Source organism: Rhinolophus sinicus, chromosome 15 (genome assembly GCF_057876585.1).
Source record: "Rhinolophus sinicus isolate RSI-liver-muscle chromosome 15, RSI-T2T, whole genome shotgun sequence".
Classification (NCBI taxonomy): domain Eukaryota; kingdom Metazoa; phylum Chordata; class Mammalia; order Chiroptera; family Rhinolophidae; genus Rhinolophus; species Rhinolophus sinicus.
Window position 1 is genome coordinate 101,323,496 of NC_142515.1, and position 26,938 is coordinate 101,350,433.

General features: G+C 38.2%; 1 protein-coding gene across 11 annotated transcripts in view; it reads left to right on the plus strand.

The window, feature by feature from the left end:
- SAP30 (Sin3A associated protein 30) overlaps positions 1-26,938 on the plus strand; it is a 104,784-nt gene that overhangs the window by 28,332 nt on the left and 49,514 nt on the right. For 9 of the 11 annotated variants that reach the window (XR_012498127.2, XR_012498128.2, XM_088792539.1 and 6 more), the window contains exon 4: positions 1,625-1,713. Coding sequence is in view for 7 of the 11 variants with exons in the window: in XM_088792539.1 (XP_088648665.1) it covers positions 1,625-1,713 (89 nt within the window). In the remaining 4 variants the exon portion in view is untranslated. Of the gene's footprint in view, positions 1-1,624; positions 1,714-26,938 lie in introns of those variants that run through there. The other 2 variants (XR_002137467.3, XM_019733178.3) reach the window with 2 other exon arrangements.

Sequence of the window (26,938 nt, forward strand, 5' to 3'; positions counted from 1 at the left end):
GGAGGTGAGTGGAAGGCCCCTGATGACAGCCATTTTAGGAAAGCCACACACGCACACCCCAATGTGGAGGGAGGTAGAGAAAAGGGAAGACCAACAAAACCAGAAGCAGTTACCAGCCCTGAGGGAGATCAAGTCTCTGGTCCCCATTTCATTGAAGCTGGAGCAAGTGACAAGGAATTGAAGAGAAGAGATGAGAGGCATAGTACAGTTGTCTGCACGTTTCCTTTGAATGGTTATAAATAAGTTTCCTGTGATACTTACTAAATAAAGATTATGCCACAGGCAGAGTAAATTTATTTGTACGACTTAAATGTGTAGAAATATGTGAGTATGAGGGGAACAATGGAGACTATTCAGCCTTTACTCCATCCTCAGAGCTATCTATCCATCTTGCTTACTCCATGTTGATTCAGGACGGAAGTATGGTGCTGACACAAATCAACTTTCCTGTGGATGAATTCTCTCTTTTCCTCTTGTTGAACCCTTCTTTCCCTGTGTGTTTAGTTCTTTGGTTTCTTTGTATTTAATCTATGGCTGTTCAAAATAGTGGATTCATTTTTATATTAAGCAATATTCAAATCCATACTATATATCTGTCACTGGGTTTGTTGCATGCCCATTTCAAGTGGCACACAACAGCTGTTTGGTAACTGCCTAGTGCTTCTGCATTACATTCCTAGTCACTTAGAAAAGATTTCCCCTAAAAAGCACATTGGGATCTTGGCTTCCTAGTCCCTCGTTGTGTCTCATTTACTTTTCATTAGCTGGACTTCCCATGATTTCAAGGGAGAATTGTTGGACATTGTTAAATTAAAAAATGTCTTCTGCTATTCATCCTGATGTCCATTACACAGAGTTAGCCATTTGAAAAGCAGCTGAATTATAAACCAAGGCCTGCAATTGGACAGGCTGCCCTTGTGACTTTTAATTTGGGGCTCATATCTGACACCACCATTTGTTTTCTTGTATATGGAAACTTGGGCATTGTGTTTTGTTTTGCTTTTTCTCCTGATGGCCTGTTACCCAGACCTATTATTGAACCCTGGTTTATGTTGCTCTGGAGACCATCTGTCTCTTTGAGACAGCCTCTGGAGCCTCCCAAAATAAGCCTTTTATATGAGGTACGTAAGGCCATTCAGATATGCTGCCCAGATTTCTAGAAAATATGTCCTGTATTTTTATGTGATACATACTGCCTGTGTGTGTGTGTGTGTTTGTGTTTTATTTGCATAGATATAAATGTTATCATTCTTGTGTCTAATCAGGTTTGTTACAAATAGAAAATCCCCACAAATTAGTGATAGAGCCAATTTATGAGTAGAGAAACATTTAATATAGAACTTAGGCAGAAAAGGATTCATGTTAAATTTGAAAAGTGAGCTGAGTAGTATTTCCAAGAAGACAAACAAACAATAACAACAATAAAATCCTTCCCATCAGATGAAGCTTCAGGAGAGGTCTTAGATATAAACAGTTTTACACATTGGACATCTTAAGCTTGTGAAAAAATGGGAACACATAAACTCTGCCTCTGATTTCCACCTGGGAGCTGATGCATATGACCTGATTTAGAATCTGTGGCTCCTCTGTTCCAGAATTGACCCCTTTCTCTCATTTCCCTCAGGCTTACATCCTTCTGGAGTCACTGAGAGTGGCAGTGTGGGGAGAAGCAGCAGCTGGTTTCAACCTTCACAGGTTCCTCCCAGGAGAGAGGTAGGACCTGCTTTATGTGCATATCCTTGACAAAAGACATTTCTAATAATTACGCTAATTGAAAACTAATTCACAGTATGTTTGTTGAAATAATGAGCTACAGGCAAAATTACCTTTTAAAATTCCTTTAAAATCAGTTAAAAAGAAACAATTAACTTGCGTTATTAAGTATCTTTGAACTCAGTAAAGGAGTATTCTTTTTGATTAAAACTATTTAAAGTTTCTCTTAAGACTTCCTCTGAACTTGGAACATTTGTGCTTTGAATGGTTTTTTTGCAACAGGGTTGAACACGATAACCTCTATCACAAATACTTAGCTTTCTGCCACTGAAGTGAAACATGAAAACAGACTCCACTGAGGAGTCTCGAGTGAGGCCCTTGAGGAGAGAGCAGAATTAACAAGAGCTGTTGTGTAAGATGTTGAATGATGCAGGAAGAGAACTGCTTCCTAAAGTCATTCGTCTTGAAATGCAGTTTCCAAGGTCTGATGTACTTGGGAACTGCTAGGATTTCCAGACAGGCAGCCTTGGCTCCAATGAGGATTGTAGGGGGCATCTTCTTGCTCAGAAACTTTTAGTCAGAAGAGCCAACACAAGCCCTGTTTTACTTGGGCATAGAGAGTAAGGCACCCAGTGGGAGTGCTGGACTTTTTCACAGCATTTATACATAGAGGTTGTAAATGCCCTAAGTAACGTGATCTTTAAATATGATAGAAATAAAGGCAGAAAAATGAACATCGGGAGAGAAGTGTGTTAAAGAAAACTATGCAGTTTTAGGAGCCCATAGAATATTTAGAATGAATGATAATGTTAATGTGAAAATAGACGTTAGTAGGAAAAGAAGCCAAGAAGGAAAGGAACTTGAAAGTAACCCTGTGGATGAATTTGTTTCCTCACTGTCTAAAGGAGGCATTGGACTGACAGTAAATAGAATCATAGCCCAGATCCCAACAATAATGTTGGGGTTTGTTGGACACGAACCACTCATCAAACCTAGAAAGATCAAAAGATTGATTAAGTGTACAGACATATATTCTTTTGTAGATCCTGAGTTATTGCCCTCAGCTTCCCACAGTTGTTTTACAGGTACAAGCATCTGGTTGGTTGGTAATGATACCAATAATTGTAATGATACTAGTAATAGTGTCTGTCATTGCCAAGTGTGCTGAGCTCTTTAGAAATGTTGGCTTATTTAATCCAAGCAACATTCTTTTATGAGGTGATTTTCACATGGGGGAACTGAGGCTCAAAAAGATTAGGCAACTTGGCCAAGATCGTGGAACTGAAACTGGAAAGCAAAAGAAAACTCTCTTCTTGGCCTATTGTCTCAATAAGTAGTAAACATAGAATGAGAGGCTGGAGAATCTAAGCCAACAATACTATTCCAAAAGGTTGCAGCCCATGACTGAGTGTAAATGAACCACACATACATACTCTTTATCTCATAGAACCATCACTCACTTAGTGTGTCTCCTCAATCTATTTTCTGTTGATACTGGGCTTGAAACAATTCTTCCTTATAAATTTGAGTCAGCGAAATAGAGTTTCCTACAGTGTCAAATATGTAAAATTGCCCAAATGTCAGTCATTTGGATTGAGTTTCCAAGGGATTATAATTCTAGAAGTAAAATTGTGGCGCCACTCAGTAAGTACTTGTTAAATGGATGAATGAGTATATAAATGAATGAGTAAATGGATGAAATACTTGGGTAGAAGGTAGGTTTGGGAGAATTATTCGCCATTCGATAATTATTTATTGAGTGTCCACTGTCTTTTATGATTGACGTTTAGTGTCAGGGAGGATGAATTTCAGTGGCTAGCTACCGTTTTCTCAAGGTCCTCTCTGAAGAGCAGGCTGCTAAATCCTACTATCAATCCTCAGTTTCCTCCCTTGTAAAAACAAATGGTTTAATGGATGGGCTTTATGGTGCCTTCCATTTCCCACTTTTTATGAATGTGTGATTCTCAATATCTTTTTAAATAAACTGTTACATTTTAGGATAGTTTTAGATTTACAGAAAAAATTGTTAACAGGACAGAAACTTCCTATATACCTTATACCCAATTTCCTCTATTATTTAACATCTTACATTAGTGTGGTACATGAATTACAATTAATGAATCAATAATGATACATTATTAACTAAAGTCCATAATTTATTCATTTTCTTCGTTTTTACTAAGAAATAAATGTCCTTTTTCTGTTCAAGGACCCCCTCCGGGACACCACGTTATTAGGTTCACTTGTCTCTTTAGGCTTCTCTTCTCTTGACCGAGACAGTTTCTTAGACTTCCTGTGTTTTCAGTGATCTTGACAAGTTTTGAGGAGTACTGGTTAGGTGTTTTGTAGAATGTCCTTCCACTGACATTTACCTAATATTTACCTTATGATGGAACTTGGGTTAGGTGATTTTGAGAAAAAGACCCCGAAGTTAAAGTGCTCTTTTCAGTACATCTTCTCATACTGTAAACATGACGTATCACAGTTGCCGTGGACCTTGATCACCTGCCTAAGGTAGTGTTTGGCCGTTTTCTCCACTACAAAGTTACTCTGTTTCTCCCCCTTTCCATATTGCACTCTTTGACAGGAAGTCACCATGTGTACCTCACCCTTAAGCACTAGGGAGTTATGGTCTACCTCCTGGAGGGCAGAGTGTCTACGTAGATTTCTTGGAATTCTGTGTGTAAAATGTGTCTATTCTCCCTCATTTGTTTATTTACATCAATATGAACTCATGGATATTTATTTTATACTTTGGATTATAATCCAATATTGCTGTTGCTTAAACTGTTCCAGCTTTGGCTATTGGGAGCTCTTTCAGGCGTCTCACGTATCTTCTTGGTATATACCCTCATCAGGTGTTTTGTTTTGTTTTCCCCAACGCCTCCTAACTTTCTGGCACTACAAGATGCCCCAGGCTTATCTTGTACATTTCCTGTCCCAGTCTTAGAATCAACCATTTCTCCAAGGAGCCATAGTTCCTTCTATTGGTGAATTGGTTACAAACCAAGATCCAGGCACTAGATGGGCTCATTACTACTGGTGTGTCATAACCTCTAGGCCCTCTCAGCTGACAGAGCGAGGAAATATATATATGCACTAATCTGTATATGTATACATATCTATACGTATTTGTCTATGTAACCATTTGTACCTATAGCAAATAAACATGAGTTTTATACTGATGTCTCCAACTCTAATCCATTACTACATGAAATGTTCTAGCCCCCTCCCCTTGCTTATCTGTAACCACCCACTCCAACAGTGAGAAACCTGTCTCCCACCATCTGCCATTTATTTAGTTGTGCAATTCCAGTATACACGGACAGCAATATCAGAACTGTTGACTCATGTCCTATGATACATTTATCAACTAGAGCACAGTGTTGACAGTATTTTTTGACTTCAGTTTTATAGACTCCATTTCCAAAGTTACTTAGGTCAGCACCTTTCCTTCTACCACACCCTTCAGTGAGGTGGTTTCATTCATTTTTAATACGGTTAGAGTGTTTTGTCACATTCTGCATTCCATGCAGGGAAAACCAACCGCTTAAATAAATAAATAAATAAATAAATAAATAAATAAATAAATATATGTATACATATATATGTATATATATAATTTAAATATCATATATAATAATTTAAATATTATATGTATTTTTTTAATTTGCATGCATTGAGGTTAAGTATCTGTGCTGTAAAGGTCTATGGGTTTTGTTAAATTCGCAGTGTCATCTATCCACCATTACATTATGATGCAGAATAGTCACACCGCCCTAAAGTAGTCACCTATTCAGCCTTCCCCCTGCCTGGGACTCCTGCTAACCATTGATCTTTTTTACCATTTCTATAATGTTACATTTTCCAGATTGTCATATAATTGGAACCACATAGTATATAGCCTGTATAGACTGGCTTCTTTCATTCAGAAATATGTAGTTAAGAGTCACCCACGTCTTTTTATGGCTTGACAGTTTACCTATTTTTATCACGGAATAATATTCCATTATAGAGATATGCCAGTTTTTTGTTTTTTTATCCTTTCACCTGTTGAAGGACATCTTGGTTGCTTACAGTTTTTGCAATTATGATTAAAGATGCTATAAACATTTCTATGTAGGTTTTGCAGGGACATAAGTTTTCAAATACACTAAGCATCTTTTTAACATTTAGTTTTCTTCTTGAGTGTAATTGTTGATTTGTAATATTTAGCTTTTATATGGCTTCTCAAATATAGCTGTTTAAAAAATAATAAACACATTCACATAATAAATCTGTTCAGAATCAGGCACCATTTTTTACAAAAGTATAAACAATGAATCCATAAATATTTTATGGAATAAGAGAACTTTAAATATAGGGCAATTTAGAAGTATTTATATTTGATATTCTTTGAAATATGAGCAGATCTGTGTCTGTCAAGGCCATTTCTTCGATGTCACAAACAGGGAAATTTATAGGCGTTAGATTAGTTGTAAAATTTTTCTTTGTTTCTCTCACTAATAGAACATGTTAAAAATGACATGTTTAGAGATTCAAATAAAAGCATTTGCAAGTTAAAGTAGTAAATGCAACACAGTATTAGGTAACTAAAACCAGCTCCCTTAATGTGTGTACATGTCAGATAGAACACATGAAATGCCAAGAATTGTAAGCAATGGAAATATTGTCCCTGGATATTTCATCTCTAAACATGTGATGTGCTTTACATATAGTATAATCCTGTTAAAACACAACTTGTTATTGTATACAATATGGGTGTGCATTAGAGTGGGAGGCAAATATGTTCACTGAAGTCTAAAACATAACAATTTTACCCCCAAAACACAAAAGGCATTTCTATAACACTGTCTTCTATCAAAAGGTACCTTAGTCTTTGCCTTTAATACAAGTATTCTGAAGAGGGTCCTTTTTTGAAGATGGGTTAATAAAAATTGCCCCCATATTGTTACCACCTTACAGAATTTTCACTGCTTTTCCCCACAGTATCCAAGTGACTTGTGCTAATTGGTGCAATAAGACTGAGTATAAAATATCCTGGTATCAAGAAAGCTTTAACAGTGTATACTATGTTTTATTTTGTGTCTTAAGTCACTTGAAGTAAAATATTTGAGGAAATGGAGATAGCCAAGGACCAGTAAGAATAAGAGGCTTAAGGATATCATACTAGCTCAATGTATTTTTCCTCTCCATAGAAATTATGATCTTTTTAGTATCAGAAAAATTAATGAGTCTAAAGCCATGTTGGCAACTGCTGGGGTTTTCTTGCCTGACCTAAAAGGTTCTGATATTTCTCCATGAGGAGCCTGACTCACTGAGAGATGAGGACTGGCTTACCAAGAAGGCTGAAGGGTTTTAGCGTTTTTTCAGTTTTTTAGTTTAGTTTTTTTTTTTTTTTTTTCTTTTAGTTGGACGGAATTCAGGAGAGAATTCTTGGGAGTCTATCTCTGAAGGAGAACATACCTTATGATGCATTAGAGGGGACTTCCATAGATAGACAGTACCCTTTTTAATATACAAAATCATAACGGAAAAATCTTCCTCTCTCTTTCATTGTTCTTCCTTTCCCACGTGACAGGGGGCCCTCCGGGTGCTTAATTGCCTACAATATCCCAGCATGTCTTTCGGTCCTTTGCACCCAGGAAACTTTATAAGTGGTGTGTTCTATATCCTTCTGGATTTTAGCTACCTCTCAAATAGGAAGAAACCTGATAAACAACTTGGGCCAAATGATTCATAACAAATGATTTTTAAGTATTCCAACTTCCCAGAAACATTTGTAGTGATTTGAAATTTAATGCGTATATTTAGTGGAGAAGCAGCATGGCAGAATAAGACCCCCTGGATCTCCTTTGATAGTTTCCTGTATACACCTAATTATGTCAATACAAGGTGAGTCCATAAACATGTCTCTGGAGAAGGGATATGTACAAAGACTTTTGTTGCTAATGTCTCCCTGATATGCCAAATCAAGCTTCCCTAGGGCTAAGGATCCTCCAGAAGGAAAGGGATCAAGACCCAATCTGCTTCCCTTTTGAGATTCAACTTAATTAGAGCTTTCTGAAGGTCTGAGATAGCCCTGATGGGTCCCCTGATAGCAAAAAGCATTCAAGTTCCCCCAAGAAATAAAGGGAGTCTGGCTCAGTGACTTAGGCTCAACACTAGGGTCTGGAGGTTTGTGGGAGACAGCGTGTTCTAGATACAGTGTGTAGCTGTGCTTTAAAACCCCATTATAACCAGCCACCTGGGCAAAGCTGTCGTGTTTGAGGAACAGTGGCTGATTCCACTGAGTATAAATCCAATAAGCCTGTCACCTTGGGAATCGGTGTCCTCAAGTGCCCCCCTGCTGCCTGCACAGGGTTCTGCAGCAGAAAAGACATCCTTCGGGCAGCACAGGGACTGTCGAAACCAGTTTTCAACAGTGACACCATGTAGAAGTGATTAAAATCAGAAGTTTTAATGAACTGATCAGTTCTTTCCACATGCCACTTTGAAACATGACTGCTCCAAGCTGTGTTTGGACTAAGGAAGTTCCCAGGGTTCCTGGACAATTTGGGGAATGGGAAATCCTTAAGAGAGAGATACTGCATTACCTTCAATATGAAGGAATGGAAACTTACACAAGTAAGTCATTAGAAAAAGAGAGAGATGCCCAAATTTGGAATCCAAAACCAATGGAGGTCACACGGATTATATTTAATACGCCAGTTCATCATGAATCTCCAAGAGCTAAAGTGTTTGCCAAATGTGTTTAACCACTGAGCCTTTTTTTTTTTTTTTTGGTAAAACTAAGCGTTTTGAGGGACTAGATTCCAAGGAACATTTGTTGGAAAATGTTTCTCAAATGGCAGAACTTTGAATACTAAGTCATAAGAAAGGAGCAGTAAATTTGGAGCTGGGGTCCTTTCCTGGGACCCACCCACATGATTGCTTAACTGTCTCAGAGTAGAGTAGCTCCTCAGTGCTGCGGTGTTAATCCCAGTGGCCTAGCTACTACCCCAAGGCGGCAGAGTGTGCAGGAGAGGGTGCTGAAAGGAGAGCCCGACTTTCTCCTTGGTTCCGTCAGTCCTTTGTCTTTGAATAATGACCACCACCTGCAACCACGTGTTGGCTCCACGGTAGGGATTTTCATCTATTTTATTCTGTTACATATTCTCAGTGCTGAGAACGCTCCCTGGCACAGTTTAGGTGCTCAATAACTATTTGTTGAATGAATGACCTTCTGGCCTTCCTGCCCTGGCAAAGTTAGTGAAAGCCTACCAGTGCCATTTCTTTTGCCTCGTTTGCATCTTGCAGCTGCAGCGCAGACCCTTCTGAAGGTTCAGGAAGTATGAGAAGAGTAATGACTGGGAAATCTTGACTGGGTTGGTTAGATCCAATCCTGAGCAACAAATGGAAACTAACATTTCATTTGTAAATCAAATGAAACCCATATTTGCCCAAGTCAGACCAACCTAGGATACAGGCCAGGGGGAAATGAAGCCATTTTAAATCCCATGAGCCGAATCACTATGCCTCCAGTTCCACACTGCCCACTCTAGGGATGGTACTGAACAACCTGTATGTCAGTAGAAGTTTTATAAATAAATGTAATCAACACATAAATAATCAGTCTGTAAATAAAGATTTAAACTATTTATATTCTCTAAACTATATATCATGAAACTACTATGTGATACAAGGTTAAATGGTCATCAAATTATTCTAATTTCTAAATCATTATTGATGTGTGGAAATTACTGGTGTGGTCTGATGTTTGATAAACTCAGAGAACTAAATGCTGCCTATCTCTAAGCTACAGTTTTATGGAGGGAACTGCACCAAACTCTCCCAATGTCTTCCCCATTAAATTGATGGTCATTAGCTCTGGACCAGGCACTTGCTGCAGTGGGAGGGTGACGAGGTGGGCTCTCCCTCATGATCAGGATGCCAGCGCTTCTCACATAGCCTGTACCTGGAGGGCCTTTGCTTCTACCTACCCCTACCTACAACACTACCACAAGCGGGGCCTGTCCCACCCCTCGGCCAATCCTGGGCCCACCCTGAGCAGCAGGCAGGGACTGCACCCCCTCCAGCTACCACCTCTGTCTGCTCAGCTTATGCCCCAATGTCCAGAGGCACCAGGCCCAAATCCCATTACCACCTACACAGTGGCCATTGGATGTTGTCATTCTGTGGCATATGGTCTAACTTAAGCGATTTACCAACCATCATGGCAATATTTCTATATTTTAACCTATAGTAACACCATGTCAGTGTGTATTGGCTGAATATCAGCCCTGGCCCAATCCCTTCTGAATAGTTCAGAAAGTCTCAAAGTCTTCTCTCACATATGTTAGAGTAAGTCATGAATGCTTTTCTTCAACTCATGATATCTACCATTTCTTCTACTGTCTTTCACCTCTATAAAGTAGCTGCCATATTTACTTGTCGGTTCGTGGAAGCAGCTACTAATTGTGCTTTATCTTTTAAAGTCAGTCAAGTAATGTTGCTCTTGCTGATGCCCTATATCTGCGCTAAAGCACGACAAAAGGCCCTCCATTGGCCTGAGTGGCCCATAGTTGCCAAAATAGAGCTGCCTTCTTGTCTTCGCGATTAACTCCTTGCTCCAACTCCGAATAACAATGTCAGAAAACAATCTGAGCATCATACCACCCTCAGTTCACTGCTGCCTCCCACAGCTCATCACCTTCCACATTAAGCCTGTATATTTTTTCCTAGTTTTATTGAGCTGTAATTGACATACATACAGCACACTATAAGTTTAAGGTGTACAGCATAATCACTTGACTCACCTATATTGTGACATGATTACCCCAAGAAGTTTAGTTAACATCCATCATCTCATAGAGATACAAGAAAAAAAAGTTTTTTTCCTTGTGATGAGAAGTCTTGGGATGTACTCTCTTCAACAACTTTCAAATATACCATAACAGCAGTGCTAATTACAATCAGCATGTTGTACATACATTATATCCCCAGGACTTATCTTTTTTTTTTAATTAAACTTTATTGGGGTGACAATTGTTAGTAAAAGGACTTACTTATCTTATACCTGGAAGTTTGGAGCTTTTGACCACCTTTATACAATTCGTCCACCACCTATGACTTTTTTTTATTTTTAAGATTCCACATAAAAGTGAGATCATACAGTATTTGTTTCTGTCTGATTTATTTCACTTAGCTTAACGCCCTCAAGTCCCATCCATGGTATCACAAATGGCAGGATTTCGTTCTTTATTTATGGCTCAATATTCCATTGTATTAATATACTACAAGTTCTTTATCTCTTCATACCTTCATGGGCACTTATGTTGTTTCCATGTCTTGATTATTGCAAATTATGCTGCTAGGAACATGGGGTTGCAGATATCTCTTCAACATAGTGTTTTCATTTCCTTCAGATATATACCAGAAGTGGAATTGCTTGAGGAACAAAACCCTTTGACCATTTTTAGTTGAGTTATTTGATATTTTTGCTATTGAGTTGTATGAGTTCTTTATATATTTTAGATATTAACCCCTTATCAGGTGCATGATTTGCAAATATTTTTCCCATTCTATAGGTTGTCTTTTCATTGTGATCATTTCTTTTGATGTGCAGTCTGTACATTTTGAAACTTTCTGCCCTGGGTAATTTTTCCCCCAATAGTTTGGGAGCTTAAGAAGAGGTCTCTGACACCTAATGGTTTAGAGGAATTGTTCGCAACATAGCTGGGCATCAGAAGCAGCCAGTTGAGTGGGACCAAGGCATGAAGACTGAAAACTACATAGTTGAATTGGATCTTCATCAAGGGTTGAGAACTCTTAGCTTAGGGCAGAGGTGTCCAAACTTTTTTCAATGTTTTTTTCCAAAGGCCATATGTGGTAAAATATACAAACAGCTGGGCCACTCACTCGAGGTGAAGTACGTATTGCCTCACCTGGTTTATTTAAGTAAACTAAATGTATTTTTGGAATTTGCTGTGGGCCAATTAACAATGAATTGCGGGCCGCAGTTGGCCCGCGGGCCGCAGTTTGGACACCCCTGGCTTAGGGGATCTGTTTTGGGTCCAAAGCAAAAACTCAATTTTTCTTTCCACTTATCAGGCCCTCTGCTGGATCTAGCAACATGCCTCAGTGGTATTTCTTAGGATATTCGTATACAGTTTCATTGTTACTCTGAGACTCTTGCCACTCTAACCACTCCTGTGAACAGTGATGCACAATTTCCTTCAAGTTAATTCCATAAGTTGCGTTAAAAAAAAAAAAAGAGATCTGACATCACAACGAAACCACTTTTAGTTGCTCCATTTCCTGGAACCTACAGCTGGCAAAATGCCTGGGACAAGATGTGTTCAATTCAAGTCAAAGCAGAGCTGTGTTAGGAGAAACAGATGGCCCACCTAAGGTGAAAAAATTACTTTCTCGGGGGAAGAGGCAGGGTGGTTTATTCACCTCTTCCTCTAGGAAGGCAGGAATGTGTGGCGGCAAAATAAATAAAACACGTTACAAACACTTTCCACAGATGAACAGAATAATTGGTGCTGAACAAGGCTGTGGGAGGCATCTTTCTGCCTCCAGGCAGACTGTGGGAGCTTGTCACGTGCATATTAAAGTGCCCCCAGAAGTTGAAAATAATTTCATCAGAGGAAGCAATGAGAACCAACACATAATTGAAGAGACCAACCATCAGGAACCGTCTCTGTGGGCTGGTCATGAGGGACGGAGAAGACTGGGATAGTTAAGATGAGCCAGGTGTAGGTTCAGGAAAATGACTGGATGTAAAACAAAGTGGTGAGAATGGTATTGTGCTCCATCTGAAGAAAACTAGGATTAATATCGTTGGAGGTGTGGTAGATAGGTAATCTGCATTGGTTTAGAAAAGGGCAGATTAGGCAGTGGGAATTCGGTGCTGATAGCTTAACACCTTCCAGAGGAGAGAGACACTTTTCCTGGCGGTCGGTAGTGCTCAGATCACCTGGAAAGCACGTTCCACTCAGAAGGCTTCCCAATACCTGGATGAAACACCCCTTAAACGTATCCAACTCTTTTGATTCTGCATCTTTGTTTAACAAGGTAACATGAATTGGTCTCCCCGCTACCCTGATAATGGGCAGGATTACAGAAACAAGTTAGGGAGGTCACTGAAAAGGTTTGTTATATACCTATTACACATAAATACATTTGTGTTTTGTGTGACATGTCAATCTTGTGAGGGTTTGGTTAGCATAGGTGAGGCCCCCAAACTCACTGCCTAGCAGTACAGACAGAATCCATTCTTTGGACCTGCACAGCTGAGTGCCAGATCCCAGAACACTAGGACCCGTCCTCCGCGTTGCCGTCCTGGGAGGCTCTACTTACCTGACATCTGCGCATCTCTTTCAATTCATCACAGACCATCCCCAAATGTCATCTCCCTACTTACCTCTTTAAAATCAGCCTAGGATAATTCTAAATTATTGTCTGTAATGCATTCTAGTGTCTCATAGCCCTGAACCTTAGGAAACACATGGCATTATCTGTAATCATATTGTGACCATGTAGATTCACCAGGTAATAAACTTAACATCACTCGTGGTCCTTGCTGTCCTCCTCATCTTGAGAGGGTGGGCCATGGGGAGGCCACATGATGATGTACTGAGGGTTCTTCAGCAGGGGCAGGAAAGGACAGATGATGCTGTCAACCACAGTTCCCACCCAAACCCCTTCGTGCCCCACGACCAAGTAACTTGAAAGGGAGAGAGATTTGGGTTAAGTCAAGACAGGGTAGAGTGTTTTCACCTTTTCTTCTTCTTTCTGTCAGCTGTGCTCACTGTAGCTGTGGGAGGGTGTAGAGCTTTGCCCATTTCCCCTCATCAGAGAGAATATATGCTTCTATGACTTGCCTTGGCATTCTCATTCATAACTGCTATGAAGGTAGAATGCCATCTGTTACCCATGCATAGTCGTCTCCTTCCTAGGGAGTAAATGGTTGATATCTCTTGGTGGATAGTGTGTATTTATTGTTTGCTTTAGGGCATTTGATCTTTTGGTGACCAGTAGTGTTTGCCCATCTCCAGAATGAGATGGAAGTAGCAGTGACTCAACTGTGGAAATTTTTGTGCTGGCCTTACATCCCAGAAATTGCTTTGTGTCCCTTGAAAAGAGCCAACTATCTTCCCTTTAAATGCAAAATAGGAAAATTAACATTGCATGTTTATTTCTTCTTCCTCCAATTTGGAGTGTTGGCCAAAGGACTAATAATGATGACTATGATAAAAATTCTCTCTACATAGTCATTCCATAAATAAAACGAGATACATTCACTGCAACTGAGATTTATAAAGGTTCTGTGAGACGGCAAAATGGGTTTTGCAATTCAGGATGATGTTTTCTCTCAGGGGTTGTGGCTAATCTCTTATGAAGCAAGCTTTCAGTTGGGCAGAGATTGAGTAATGAGAACAGAGATACGTTGTGTAATTCCTTCTTCCCTTTTATTTATTGTGGACCAGTGAATATCCTGTCTCAAGCTATAGGCCAGCTTAGTAGATTTAATTTTTGAGTCTCTCGCATCATGAGTGCTCAGTCAGCATTTCTTATAAAAAGTGGCCATACATAACCAAGGCCATTATATCTGTCTCTGATGTTGAATTTGTCTGACAGATTCCCCTAAGGGCATCCTAATAGCCTTTTCTTTAAAGGGAAAGAGAATTGACGTTTATTGATTACTTACTCTTTAGCCACACTACCTTTATTTCTCAAGGAAAATCTAGGAGATTTATATTATTTCCCCTGTGTTATGAATGGGATCGAGACTCAGAGACATTAAGTAAGTTGCTCAAGGCGATAGAGTACTTAAGAAGCCTAAAACAAACTTGCTCTCTTCTGGTCGGGTTTATACAGGGAAAATGAGGAGATTATACTGCAGAGCTGGAATTTGCGATGCAAACCTAGCCTATCTGACCCCAAAGCCACTGCTGCTTCTGCCGTACCATGTAACAACATTGCCACATTAACATACAAGAGGCTAGAAAAATGCCACTAGATATTTTCTTTTCTTTCAGTTTTGTTTGTGTGTATTTTATTTTCAATTTTTAAAACTTATTGTAAAAAAAACACATAACATACAATTTATTACCTTAAGCATTTTTAAGGGTACAGTTCAGTGGTTTTAAATACATTCATAGCATTGTGCATCATCACCCGCACCCATCTCCATAACTTTTTCATCTTGAAAAATTGAAAGTCTATTCTCATTAAACAATCACTGCTCATTCCTCCCTCCCCCACAGTCCCTGGCAACCACCATTCTACTTGCTGTTTCTCTGAATGTAACTACTCTAAGTACCTCTTATAAGTGGAATCATACACTATTTGTCTTTTTTGACTGCTTTGTGTTAGCATAATGTCCTCAAGGTTCATACATGTTTGTAGTATATTGCATAATTTTCTTCATTTTTAAGGCTGAATAATAGCCCATGTATGTATTAGTATGTACCACATTTTGTTTATCCATTCATCAATGGACACTTGGGTTGCTTCCATGTTTTATCCATTGTGAATAATGCATACCCAGGAACATGGGTATACAAATATCCTTTTGAGACCTGTTTTCAATTCTTTTGGGTTTATATCCGTAAGTGGAATCATTGGATCAAATGGTAATTCTTTTGAGTAACCTCCATACAGTTTTCTACAGTGGCTATACCATTTTAAATCCCCACCAACAATACACAAGGGTACCAATTTCTCTACATGCTTGCCAACACTTGTTTTTTGTTGTTGTTGTGTTTTATATAGTAACCATCTTAATGGTGAAGTGGTATCTTACTGTAGTTTGAATTTGCATTTCCCTAACAATTAGTGATGTTGAGCATCTTTTCATGTGCTTCTTGGCATTTGTATATCTTCTTTGGAAAAATGTTTATTGAAGACCTTTGCCCATTTTTCATTGGGTTGGTTGTTGTTTGAATCATTGAGTTTAAGGAGTTTTCTATACTTTCAGTATATAAATGCAGATATTAATATTTTCTCCCATTTTGTGGCTTGCCTTTTTACTCTAATAGTGTTTCTTGATGCTCAAATTGTTTTTAAATTTTCATGAAGTCCAATATGGTGTCACATCCACTAAATCATTGACAAATCCAATGTTGTGAAGCTTTTGACTTACGTTTTCTTCAAAAAGTTCTATTGTTTTACGTCTTACAGTTAGACCTTTGATTTATTTTTATATATGGTGTTAGGTAAGGGTCCAACTGTATTTTTTGCTTGTGGATATCTAGTTTTTCCAGCACTACTTGTTGAAAAGACTGTCCTTTCCCCACTGAATGGTCTTGGCACCCTTGTCAAAAAAATCAGTTGACCATATATGCAACGGTTTCTTTCTGGCCTCTGAATTCTATTCCATTGATATATATGTCTGTTCTTATGCTAATACCACATTGTTTTGATTGTTGTAGCTTTATAGTAAGCTTTGAAATCAGAAAGCGTGAGTCCTTCAGTTTTGTTCTTTTTTTTTTTCTCCAAGATTTTGTCTGTTCAAAGTCCTTTGAGATTCTGTATAAATTTTAGTGGGTTTTTTTTCCCTGCAAAAAAATGTCATTGAGATTTTGATTGGGATTGAATTTAATCTGTGGATCACTTGGATAATATTGACATTTTGAAAATATTAGGTCTTCCAATTCATGAACATAGAATGTGTTGTGTTTATGTCTTCTTTAATTTCTTTCAGTAATGTTTTATAGCTTTCATTGTACAAATCTTTCACCTTCCTGGTTAAGTTTATTTTTAAATACTTTATTTCTTTTCATACTATTAAAAATGGAATTGTTTTTGTGATTTCCTTTTCAGATTGTTCAGTGTTAGTATATAGAAATGCAAATAATTTTTGTGTGTTGACTTTGTATCCTGTTACTTTGCTGAATTGATTTATTAGTTCTGACAGTTTTTTTTTCTGTGTGGAATCTTTAGGGTTTTCCACAGAAATAATTTTACTTCTTCCTTTCCAAGTTGGATGCCTTTTATTTCTTTTTCTTGACTAATTGCTCTAGCTAGAATCCAATACTATGTAGAGTAGAAGTGGTGAAAGAGGGCATCCTTGCCTTGTTTCTGATATTAGAGGAAAAGCTTTCAGTCTTTCACCATTGAGTATGATGTTTGCTGTGGGTTTTTCATGAATGGCTTTTATTGTGTTGCAGTAGTGTCCATCTATTTCTACTTTTTTTAGTGTGTTTTACGATGACAAGGGTGTTGAATTTTGTCAAATGCTTTTTTATGCATCAATTGAGATGATCATGTATTTTTTTCCTTTTTCTGTTAATGGTGTATATTACCTTAATTGATTTTTGTGTATTGAACCATCCTTGCATTCCAAGAACAAATCCCACTTAGTCATGGTGCATAACTGTTTTAATATGCTGTTGAATTTGATTTGCTAGTATTTTGTTGAAGATACTGTTCATAAGGAATAGTGGTCTACAGTTTTCTTTTCGTGTCTTTGGCTTTGGTATAAAGCAAATGCTGGCCTCATCAGGTGAATTAAGAAGTGTTCTGGGCCGGCCCGGTGGCTCAGGTGGTTGGAGCGCCTGTGCTCCTAGCACTGAGGTCTCCAGTTCAATTCCCATAGGAGCCAGTGAGCTGTGGCCTCTACAGCTAAGATTGCGAACAACAGCTCTCCCTGGAGCTGGGCTACCGTGAGCAGCTGGAGGTAGGCATGAGTTGCCTTGGCTGCTGTGTACTGTCGCGGGGCACCATGTGCCGCCATGAGCATCCAATGGCCAGCGTGAGTGGCCGGCAGCCAGTGTGAGCAGTTGGCAGCTGGCAAGAGCTGCCGTGAGCTGCTGTGAGCAGCCGACTGACAACTGGCGACCAACTGCCTCAGCCGGGGGAACCACAAGGCACATAATACCAGCATGGGCCAGGGAGCTGTGTCCTACACACTAGACTGAGAAACAACGGCTTGAACCAGAGTCGGGGTGGGAGGGAGACAGAAGAAAGGGAAAAAAAATAATTAATTCATTAAAATTTTAAAAAGTGTTTCTTCCTCTTCAATTTTTAGGAAAAGTTTAAGAGGGATTGATATTAGTTCTTTAAATATTGGTTTCTTTAAATATAAAGAATTCACCAGTGAAGGAATTGGGTCCAGGGCTTTTCTTTGCCAGGAGATTTATTATTGTTATTGTTATTATTATTACTGATTCGATCTCTTTAATAGTTATAGGTCTATTCACATTTTCTATTTCTTTGTGATTTAGTCTTGGTAGAGTTTGGATTTCTAGGAATGTGTTTATTTAATCTAGGATATGTTGATATGCAGTTGTTCATAATACTCTCTGTAGAATCAAGTAATGTTGCCACTTTTGTTTCTGGTTTTAGTAATTGTATTCTTCTATTTTTCTTAGTCCATATAGCTAAAGATTTGTCAGTTGTGTTAATCTTTTAGAAGAGCCCAGTTTTGGTTTCATTGATTTTCTCTATTTTTTTAGTTTCTATTTTATTTATCTCTGCTCAAATTATTATTATTTCCTTCCTTCTGCTAGTTTGGGGTTTTATTTTTTCTGTTTTGAATTCCTTAAGTTATAAAATTAGGTTGTTGATTTGAGATCTTTCTTGTTTTTAATGTATTTACTATAAATTTCCTCATTAGCACCACTTTTGCTGCATTCCATAAATTTTGGCATGTTATGTTTTGTTTTCATTACTCTCTAAGTATTTTCTAATTTCTGTGTTGATTTCTTCTTTGATCTATTGGTTGTTTAAAAGTGATTGTTTAATTTCAACAATTTTGTAAATTTTCCAGTTTTCCTTCAGTTATTGATTTCTAACTTACCCATTGTGGTCACAGAAGATACTTTATATAATATCTATCTTTTAAAAATTTATTGAGACTTAATTTGTGACCTAATATGTGGTTTATTTTGGGAAATATCCTGTGCATACTTGAGAAGGATGTGTATGCTGTTTTTTCTGGGTAGAGTGTTCTGTATACGTCTGTTAGATTTAGGTAGTCTATTGTGTTTACTGTCTATTACTTTACTTCTGCTTGTTCTATCCATTATTGTGATAATGCATATTGAAGTCTCCAACGATTACCACAGAACTATCTTATTTCTCCCTTCAATTCTGTTAGTTTTTGCTTCATCTATTTTGATGATCTCTCACTGGGTGCTCAAATATTTATAATTGTTATATCTTCTTGCTGTATTGAAACTTTATTTATTTACTTATTTATTTATTTTTAAACTTTTATTTATTTAAGTGTGTTTTTCCAGGACCCATCAGCCCCAAGTCAAATAGTTGTTTCAATCTAGTTGTGGAGGGCGCAGCTCACAGTGGCCCATGTGGGGATCGAACCAGCAACCTTGTTGTTAAGAGCACCGCATTCTAACAACTGAGCTAACCAGCCACCCCTGAAACTTTTATTAGTATATAATGTCCTTCTTTGATGCTTGTAAATTTCTTCAATTTAAAGTCTATTTTGTCTGATATTAGAATATCCACCTATGCTCTCTTTTGGCTGCTATTGCATGAAATATCTTTTTCCATTGATTCGCTTTCAGTCTATTTGTGTCTTTGGATGTAAAGTGAGTCTCTTGTAGACAATATATAGTGGGATCATGTGTTTTATCCTTTCTGCCAATCTCTATCTTTTGATTAGAGAATTTAATCCATTTAAATTTAAAATAGTTACTGATATGTCATTTTGCTATTTGTTTTCTAAATGCCTTATAGCTTTTATTATCCCTCATTTCCTGTATTACTGTCTTTTTATTCCTCATTTCCTTTATTACTGTTGAGTTTGTTTTTTGTAGTGAAATGTGTAAATTCCTTTTTCATTTCCTTTTGTGTATATCCTATTTTTTTATGGTTACCAGAGAATTACATTAATTACTTAAAGTTATAACACTATAATTTGAATTCATATGAGACTAACTTCAATAACATACAAAAACTCTGCTCCTTTACATCTTCATCCCCACTCCTTTCAGCTTTTGATGTCATAAAATTATATCTTTGTACATTGTGTACCCCAAAGCATATATTACTAATTCTTTTAAATGCATCAGTCTCAAATAATGTAGAAAGTAAGATTTGCAATTACAAATTGCAATAATACTAGCTTTTAGACTACTTATTTTTTTCTTTAAATGTATTAGTCTCTTGAATCATATAGAAAACAAAAAGTGCAGTTACAAACCATTGTTACAATAAGACTAGTTTTTATAATTTTCCATGTATTTATCTTTATTGAGATCTTTATTTCTTCATATAGCTTTGAGTTACTGTTATAGCTTTGGGTGCCCTTTCATTTCTCCTATAGGACTTCTTGAGCATTTCTTGCAGAGCAGGTCCAGTGGTAACAAACTCCCTCAGCTTTAGTTTATCTTGGAAAGTCTTAATTTCTTCCTTACTTTTGAAAGGACAACTTTGCTAAATTCTTGGTTGACAAGGTTTTTCTTTTAGCACTTTGACTGTATCAGCCCAGTGCCTTCTGGCCTCCAAAGGTTCTGATGAGAAAACTGCTGATAATCTTATTGAACATCCTTGTATGTGATTATTTGCTTCTCTCTTGCTACTTTTAAAATTATCTCTGTTGTTGGCTTTTGAAAGTTTGATTATAATGTGTCTTGCTGTGGTTCTCTATGAGTTTATCTTACTTGGAGTTTGTTGAGCCTCTTGGATATATATATTCATATCTTTCATAAAGTTTAGGGGGTTTTCAACTATTATTTCTTCAAATAGTCTCTCTGCCCCATTCTCTCTCTCCTCTTTCTGGGATACCTACAATATAGATGCATGTTGATCTACTTGATAGTATCCCATAGGTCCCTAAGATTCTATTCACTTTTCTTCAATCTTTTTTCTTTCTGTTTCTCAGACTCAATAATTCCTATTGTCCTTTCTTCGAGTTTGCTGATTTTTTTTTTTTTTTTTTTTTTTTTTTTGCCTGCTCAAATCTACCTTTAAATCCCTCTGGTGATTTTTAAATTTCAGTTATGTACTTTTCAGCTCCAGAATTTCCCTTTGGTTTCCTCTTAGGTTTTCTGTCTCCTTACCAATATTTCCATTTGGTTCATACATTGTTTTCCTGATTTTCTCCACATCCTCCTCTAGTTCTTTGAGCATCTTTAAGACAGATGTTTTAAAGTCTTTCTGTTAACAGATCTTTTTCAGGGACAGTTTCTATTGATATATTTTTTTTCCTTTGAATGTACCACACTTTCCTATTTCTTTCTATACCTTATGATTTTTTTTATTGAAAACTGAACTTTTGAATCTAATAAAGTGATAACTCTGGACATCAGATTCTCCTCCTTTTTTGGGGCTTGCTGTTTAGGTTATTGCGTTTGTTTGTTTCCTTTTTTGTTTATTGCATAGGCTGTTTCTGTGCCAAGGGTCAGCCTCAGGTGTAAACTTAAGGTCTCCTTACATCTTTTCTGAGACTTTCTCTGGGCATGCCTGGTCACTTTCTAATATTCCTTATATATGCAGTTGTTTTTTAATGTTCTAGTCTTTAATGTCTGACTATCAAAAAGGGGAAAAGAAATATGAAGGAGGTTAAAAAAGGGGGAGGGGGAGGCACTGGCCCTTTAAATCTCCTGGTTGTCACTTAGCCAGATGGGGCAGGACTTGTATTAATGAAGGAAGGCGCAACAACAATGGCTGCCTGCCTCATTGTCTTCACCTCTGTGATCAGAAGCCACATTCAGTGATCAGAGCGCAGATCCCTGATGTTTGGAGGACAGGGTCCTTTATTGCCCACCCTGGCTCCTGCAAGCTGCATGCAAGCTGCTCCAGGAACATATGCACAGCTGCCTGCCTCATGGCTGAGGGTAGGGAATGGGTAGCTGCTACTGTGCTGAGAGCTGAAACGGTCCAAAGTTAACTGTCTAAGTCTACCTCTGGACATTACAAGCCTTCAATAAACTGTCCAGAGATCCAAAATAGTTATATCAGACAGATTCTGCCAGTACAATTGTTGTCTAGTGGGGGAGACAGATTCTTAGTGTTTCCTGTTCCACCATCTTCCTAGAATCCTCCAAGGTTTTTAAAAATAGATTTTATTTTTTATAGCAGTTTTAAGATCCCAGCAAAACTGACTGAAAGGTACAGAGATTTCCCGTATATACCCTGACCCCACACAAGCATAGCCTCCCCCATTACCAACTGAGAAATGCCTCAGGATTTTAAACTACCACCAGCAAAATCATGTGTAAGACATTTCTTGAGGAAAGGCCAATTGTCATATTGGATTGTTTCAATACTCTCCACAGCAGGCAAGTCCAGCAGGCAAGTCCGGCCCTTGTAGGATGAGCATTTGTATACCAGGAGGTGGTCTCATACCTAAGATAGCAGACACATTCATGGTTTCTTCTCAGTGTATATGAGAGGTGCAGGAAGGCTGCCATTCTAAAGTCCTTTTACTACTTCCTGTCAGTGGCCTTAACATTTTCCTAGTCATTCAGGAGTCCTTCCATAATGACTCATCCTACTTGAGGTCTCTTTGTGTAAATAACTGCCAAGTTCTAGAGAGTCTGTCCCTGCGACATCTTAACCCTTTCTGTGCTCACTCCCACCACTCAATCCCAGACTCTGGTCTTTTGTAAGAGCCTCGTAAACAATTCTCCCCCTTGGTAGACACTCCTAACTTCTATCACAGGGCTACTAGATGTGTCATCCTAAAGCACAGCTCCAATTATCTCATACTTCTGCTAAAAAAGAGGGAAGCTCCCAAATTCCAAAATCAAACTCTAGAAATTGTCTGGGGCAGTCCCCAGGCGCCTGGGGTCCTCTCCCGAAGTATGAGGTTCTAGGACTAGATTATTTTGTTTTTGGAGGCCGTTTCCTTAAAGTTTTCTTTCTGAGGAACTATCGAATGCAAGGGTTCAAGTTATAACAGTCTATAATAATAATAAAATAATAGTCTAGAATTCTTCAGTCTTTACCACAAAAAAGCCTTTGTCTTTTGCCTTTAAGTTGTTTTCTTGCGCCACCTGGTGTTAAAACTAAACAGTGGCTCTGGAGAGAAAGCAAGAACCTACTGTTAATGTTTGATCCCAAGTTGAGGATCTTTAACACTGGACAGGAACCTTAGAGAGCATTTAAACAGCTGTCGCATTTTATAGATTAGTAATTTATCCAGGATTTAGAGGAAGAACTGAATCTAAATTTCTTGAATCCCAGGCTGCTCAGTTTTCCACACACCCTTACAGACTCTTAAGCCTCCAAAGAAATTGGGCCGGAGTGATGATGCCACCTTTGGAAGAATACCAAAAAAGACTACTAACATTTACTTACCAATCCCTTGTTATAGACCAGTTATTGTGCTGCCTACATTTACAAGCATCTCATTTATTCTTCACAGGTAGTTTGTTCTTATTACTGTTTCATAGATGGACACGTGAGATTCAGAGAGGTTGGGTGACTCATTAAAGTTATATTGTATTATCTGTTCACAATTATTCATTCTCTCCTTGTCTTTGCCACACTTCTGGGTACGGACCCTATATATACTCCCTGCCTCCAGTGACTTTCCTTGGTCGATGAAATGTCAACGGACCTGATAGGTGCCACTTGTGAGCAAAGCTTTAAATTTCGGGGTTTGGTCTGGCGCACTTCCGTCCTGACTGCTTCTGTGAGAACAACACGCCTCAGAGAGCGGTTGTTCCTTCATCCCTGGCTCCTGGAATGAGATAACACATGGATCCGAGTTGAAGCCACCTGAGCTAAGCGCCTCAGAGTCATAACCAACCCACAGTTAACCCGCAGTCCTCATGAAATGTGAACAAAAAAATCAGTGTTTTAAAACACTGAGAATTTGGGGTTGTTTGTTGCTCCCGCAGAAGCTGACCAATACAGGGTTTGAGCACAATTCTGACTGACTCCAAAAATCTCTCTGGAACTCACTGTAAAACAGAACCCTGCTCCCAGGATGATGTCTAATTTAACTAATTCAAGAACCTGTATGTTGGGGCTTAAGTCGCTGAGGTTCTCCCTTTCCTTCAAGTCTTTGCCTAATTCGACTCTCTCACCGAAACTTGTCCTGCACACCCAGCTTAACTGTGCAACCTGCTTCACTGGCTTTGCCTCCTCAGGACTTTTGATTCCCTTTAGCTTGATTTCCTTTTTCTCTTTTCAAAAGCACTTATTACCTTCCAACATACTCTACAATTAACTGATTTTAATGCATATAGTTTAAATGTCTCCCCAGCTGAATTTTGATAAGGGAGGTGTTTTTTGTCTGTTTTGTTTACCTGGCTCATAGTAGGTGCTAACATGTATTTGTTGAATGAATGAAAAGACGGAAACACTTCTGAAAGAATGATAGCTGTTGTATTTGTTGTATTTTAATAACATGACCAGTAGAGGTCAGAGAAGAGTGCTTTCAATATCTTGGTCTGCAACGACTTTTATAGACTGTGTACAAATCTATCTGTTCACTCTGGAAGTCTCGGGGATTAGTGTGGTTGGGGCCACCTGATCCATTTGGTGGTGGCAGTCGGTATAGAACATGAAAACTCTGCTGGAAAGTAAAACCTGATGATACCTCCGATTGATGCATCTCCTCCATATATGACCTTGAGAGCCAAGCAGAAAAAAAAAGGCAACTAGAAATAGAAAATAGAATGCAAGACGGGGCAGAAAGTGTTGGCTTTAAGATCATGTCTATTTACATAAATTGCTTATAAATAAGTTAAATTCAGTCAACCAGAGAAAATAGTAAACGCTTATTTTCAATTGTAAAGCTATTTGCTTAGATTAACAACACAACCCACTAAAAGTATCTGTGTGTGTGTGTGTGTGTGTGTGTGTGTGTGTGTACAGATACAGCTTATTAATACTAGGACACTTGACTGACCTTTCTTCTCCTCTTGTGCAACAACAAAGAAAACAAAATGGCAGCCAGGAATCAAAAGCCATGACTCTGCCCGAGTGTAGTTTATTCTCCCTGGCTCAACAGGTCATGCCTGAGTGTCACAGTAACTACACAGAGGGAGGGTTTAAAGGAATGATGACATTGGATGGGAAGCAAATCGTTTTCTTTAGATTGAATATGGGTTTTGATTGATTGATTAGCTGAAGGATAAAAATTTGAGAAAGAAATGTAAACTTATTTATTGCCTCTCACAGTGCCTGATGATAAGCAGTTTCACATGTTATCTCACTCACTCCCGGAAGTGAACAGTGTCAAACACCTAGAACTTAGTAGAAGCTCAATAATTACTGAATAAATGAATGAGTAAGTGAGTGAATAAATGACGGTTAGGAAAAAGATCTATTTCTTTGTTTTCTTTCGGTTTGTTGGAGGGGATTGATTTGTTTTATTTCTTTGATAGAACTAAATTCAATTTAAACCTGAAATGTGGGTACATTTCTGTTCAGTGTTCTTTATTCATTACGTATGCCCATTCATTGGGCACTAAAAAGTACGCATAGACTGTGGTTCTCTCATGAGACACCGAAGGCAGGCATGGATGGAGACCTAAGATGAACAGATGGTAATTCTGCTGCGACACTGACCTTTCCTTCGATTCTATACCATGAAAATAACAATTATATAATTCTTCCCTTTTCTACTTCACAACATGTCATGAGATAAATATGAGATACCATGTTTGAAAGGTTTTGGGTTAATTACTGGGAAAGTTAGGCAATAAAGGGGAGGTTAATGAAAATTTTTCTATGACGCCCCTTGGGGATGGAGTGTGACAAACTCCATCCTGTAAGACATGTTGCTATGGCTGTCTTTACCTAAATGAGTGGACAACAAATCAGAACGATAATCTCAATCTCACGTACTACCTACACCTATTCTGCCTCTGGGTGCAGACTGAAGAACTCCATTGGGTTAGAATATTAGAGGTGGCTGTTTTCTTGAGCTTTGTGTTGGTAAATAGCCAGATAATATAGTTCTATTCTATTACGAAGCTTGTAGCCAGATAAACGCAAGGGTAGATTCTCTCGTGTGATTATGTGAAAGAACATACACAAGTTACTCAAGTATATTTTTAGTGTGGGGTAGGTCGGGTGGGAGGGTGGGGAGCAGAGTTTATGGAGGTTCATTCTCACTCCAACAGAAGTAAAATAAGACTTCTTTCTTCCTTTCCTCTCTCTTTTCCTCCCCGATTGCACTTAGAGCTTTAGCTCACTGCTCGGCATGTAATACATTCATTGCAAGCAAAGCCACCACGCAGAATGCAAAGATGCCAAGTGTGCATGAACAAATTAGAGGTTCTTAGTCAAATCCAAACAAATAAATACCTGATAATGGCTTTGGCTGAAGTATATTTTTATATTTTATAGCATGTTCACATTTGCCAGTGGTTAGCAAAGATTAAGCTTGCCAAACGTTACTGTGGTACAAATGCCATGTTCAAGGCAAAGTAAGTGGATTGTTACAGGATCTGGCAAATCAAAAGCATTATCAACAGCTGTGGTTTTCAAATGCTTAGTGAGACTGGAATAATAAGCACATGTGCAGTTAGAGTCAGCATTAATTCTCCCATTAATTTTTTAAAATATAACTTATGATCACTGGTAGTTTCGTAGGTTTTATAGTTACAATCAACTTCTGATTAGATGTGATAAGATCCCAAAGGAAAAATTAATCACGTCCCTAATTAATTATTAAGAATTTATTGAGACAGTATTATGTTCAGGGTCATACACTTGGTGCTAATTGTGGCCAATAACTTCACAGCCCTCTTCATCCATTCTTTTGCCAGGATTGTCGTGAGTATAAGTGTTACTTCGAATTTTACCTCTTTCCATTTATCACCATTAGAGGACATATCTTTAGAAATGAAAAGGTCAAAAGGAAGGAGAATTGTCATAGGGGTAATGAACAAAAACAGTGATTCTAAGTTGTTAAATAATTGACCTCTATATAGTAGGATTCTATATTATGATTCCAACTACCTGATATCACAAACCATTTGAAAAGTGACAGAAGATTGCCATTTTGCTTTGCATGGTGACTTGAATTGATAAAGTTGCCCATTAATATGACCATTTTGACACAGATCATTATTTATTGATATCTTGGCTTTTCATTTTATATTTAAAAGCCAAATCCACTCTCCATAATTACAACTCTGTACAGTTTATTAAAAATTGCCTCTCAGACATCATCTAAAGTTCAGATTATCTGTGTATGGCCAGAATTTACCCTATTATATTAACATAAGGAGCAGGCTCAGAGGATCATGCCTGAGGGTCACAGTATGTAACTACATAGAGTGAGGGTGTTGGTGCTGGTGTT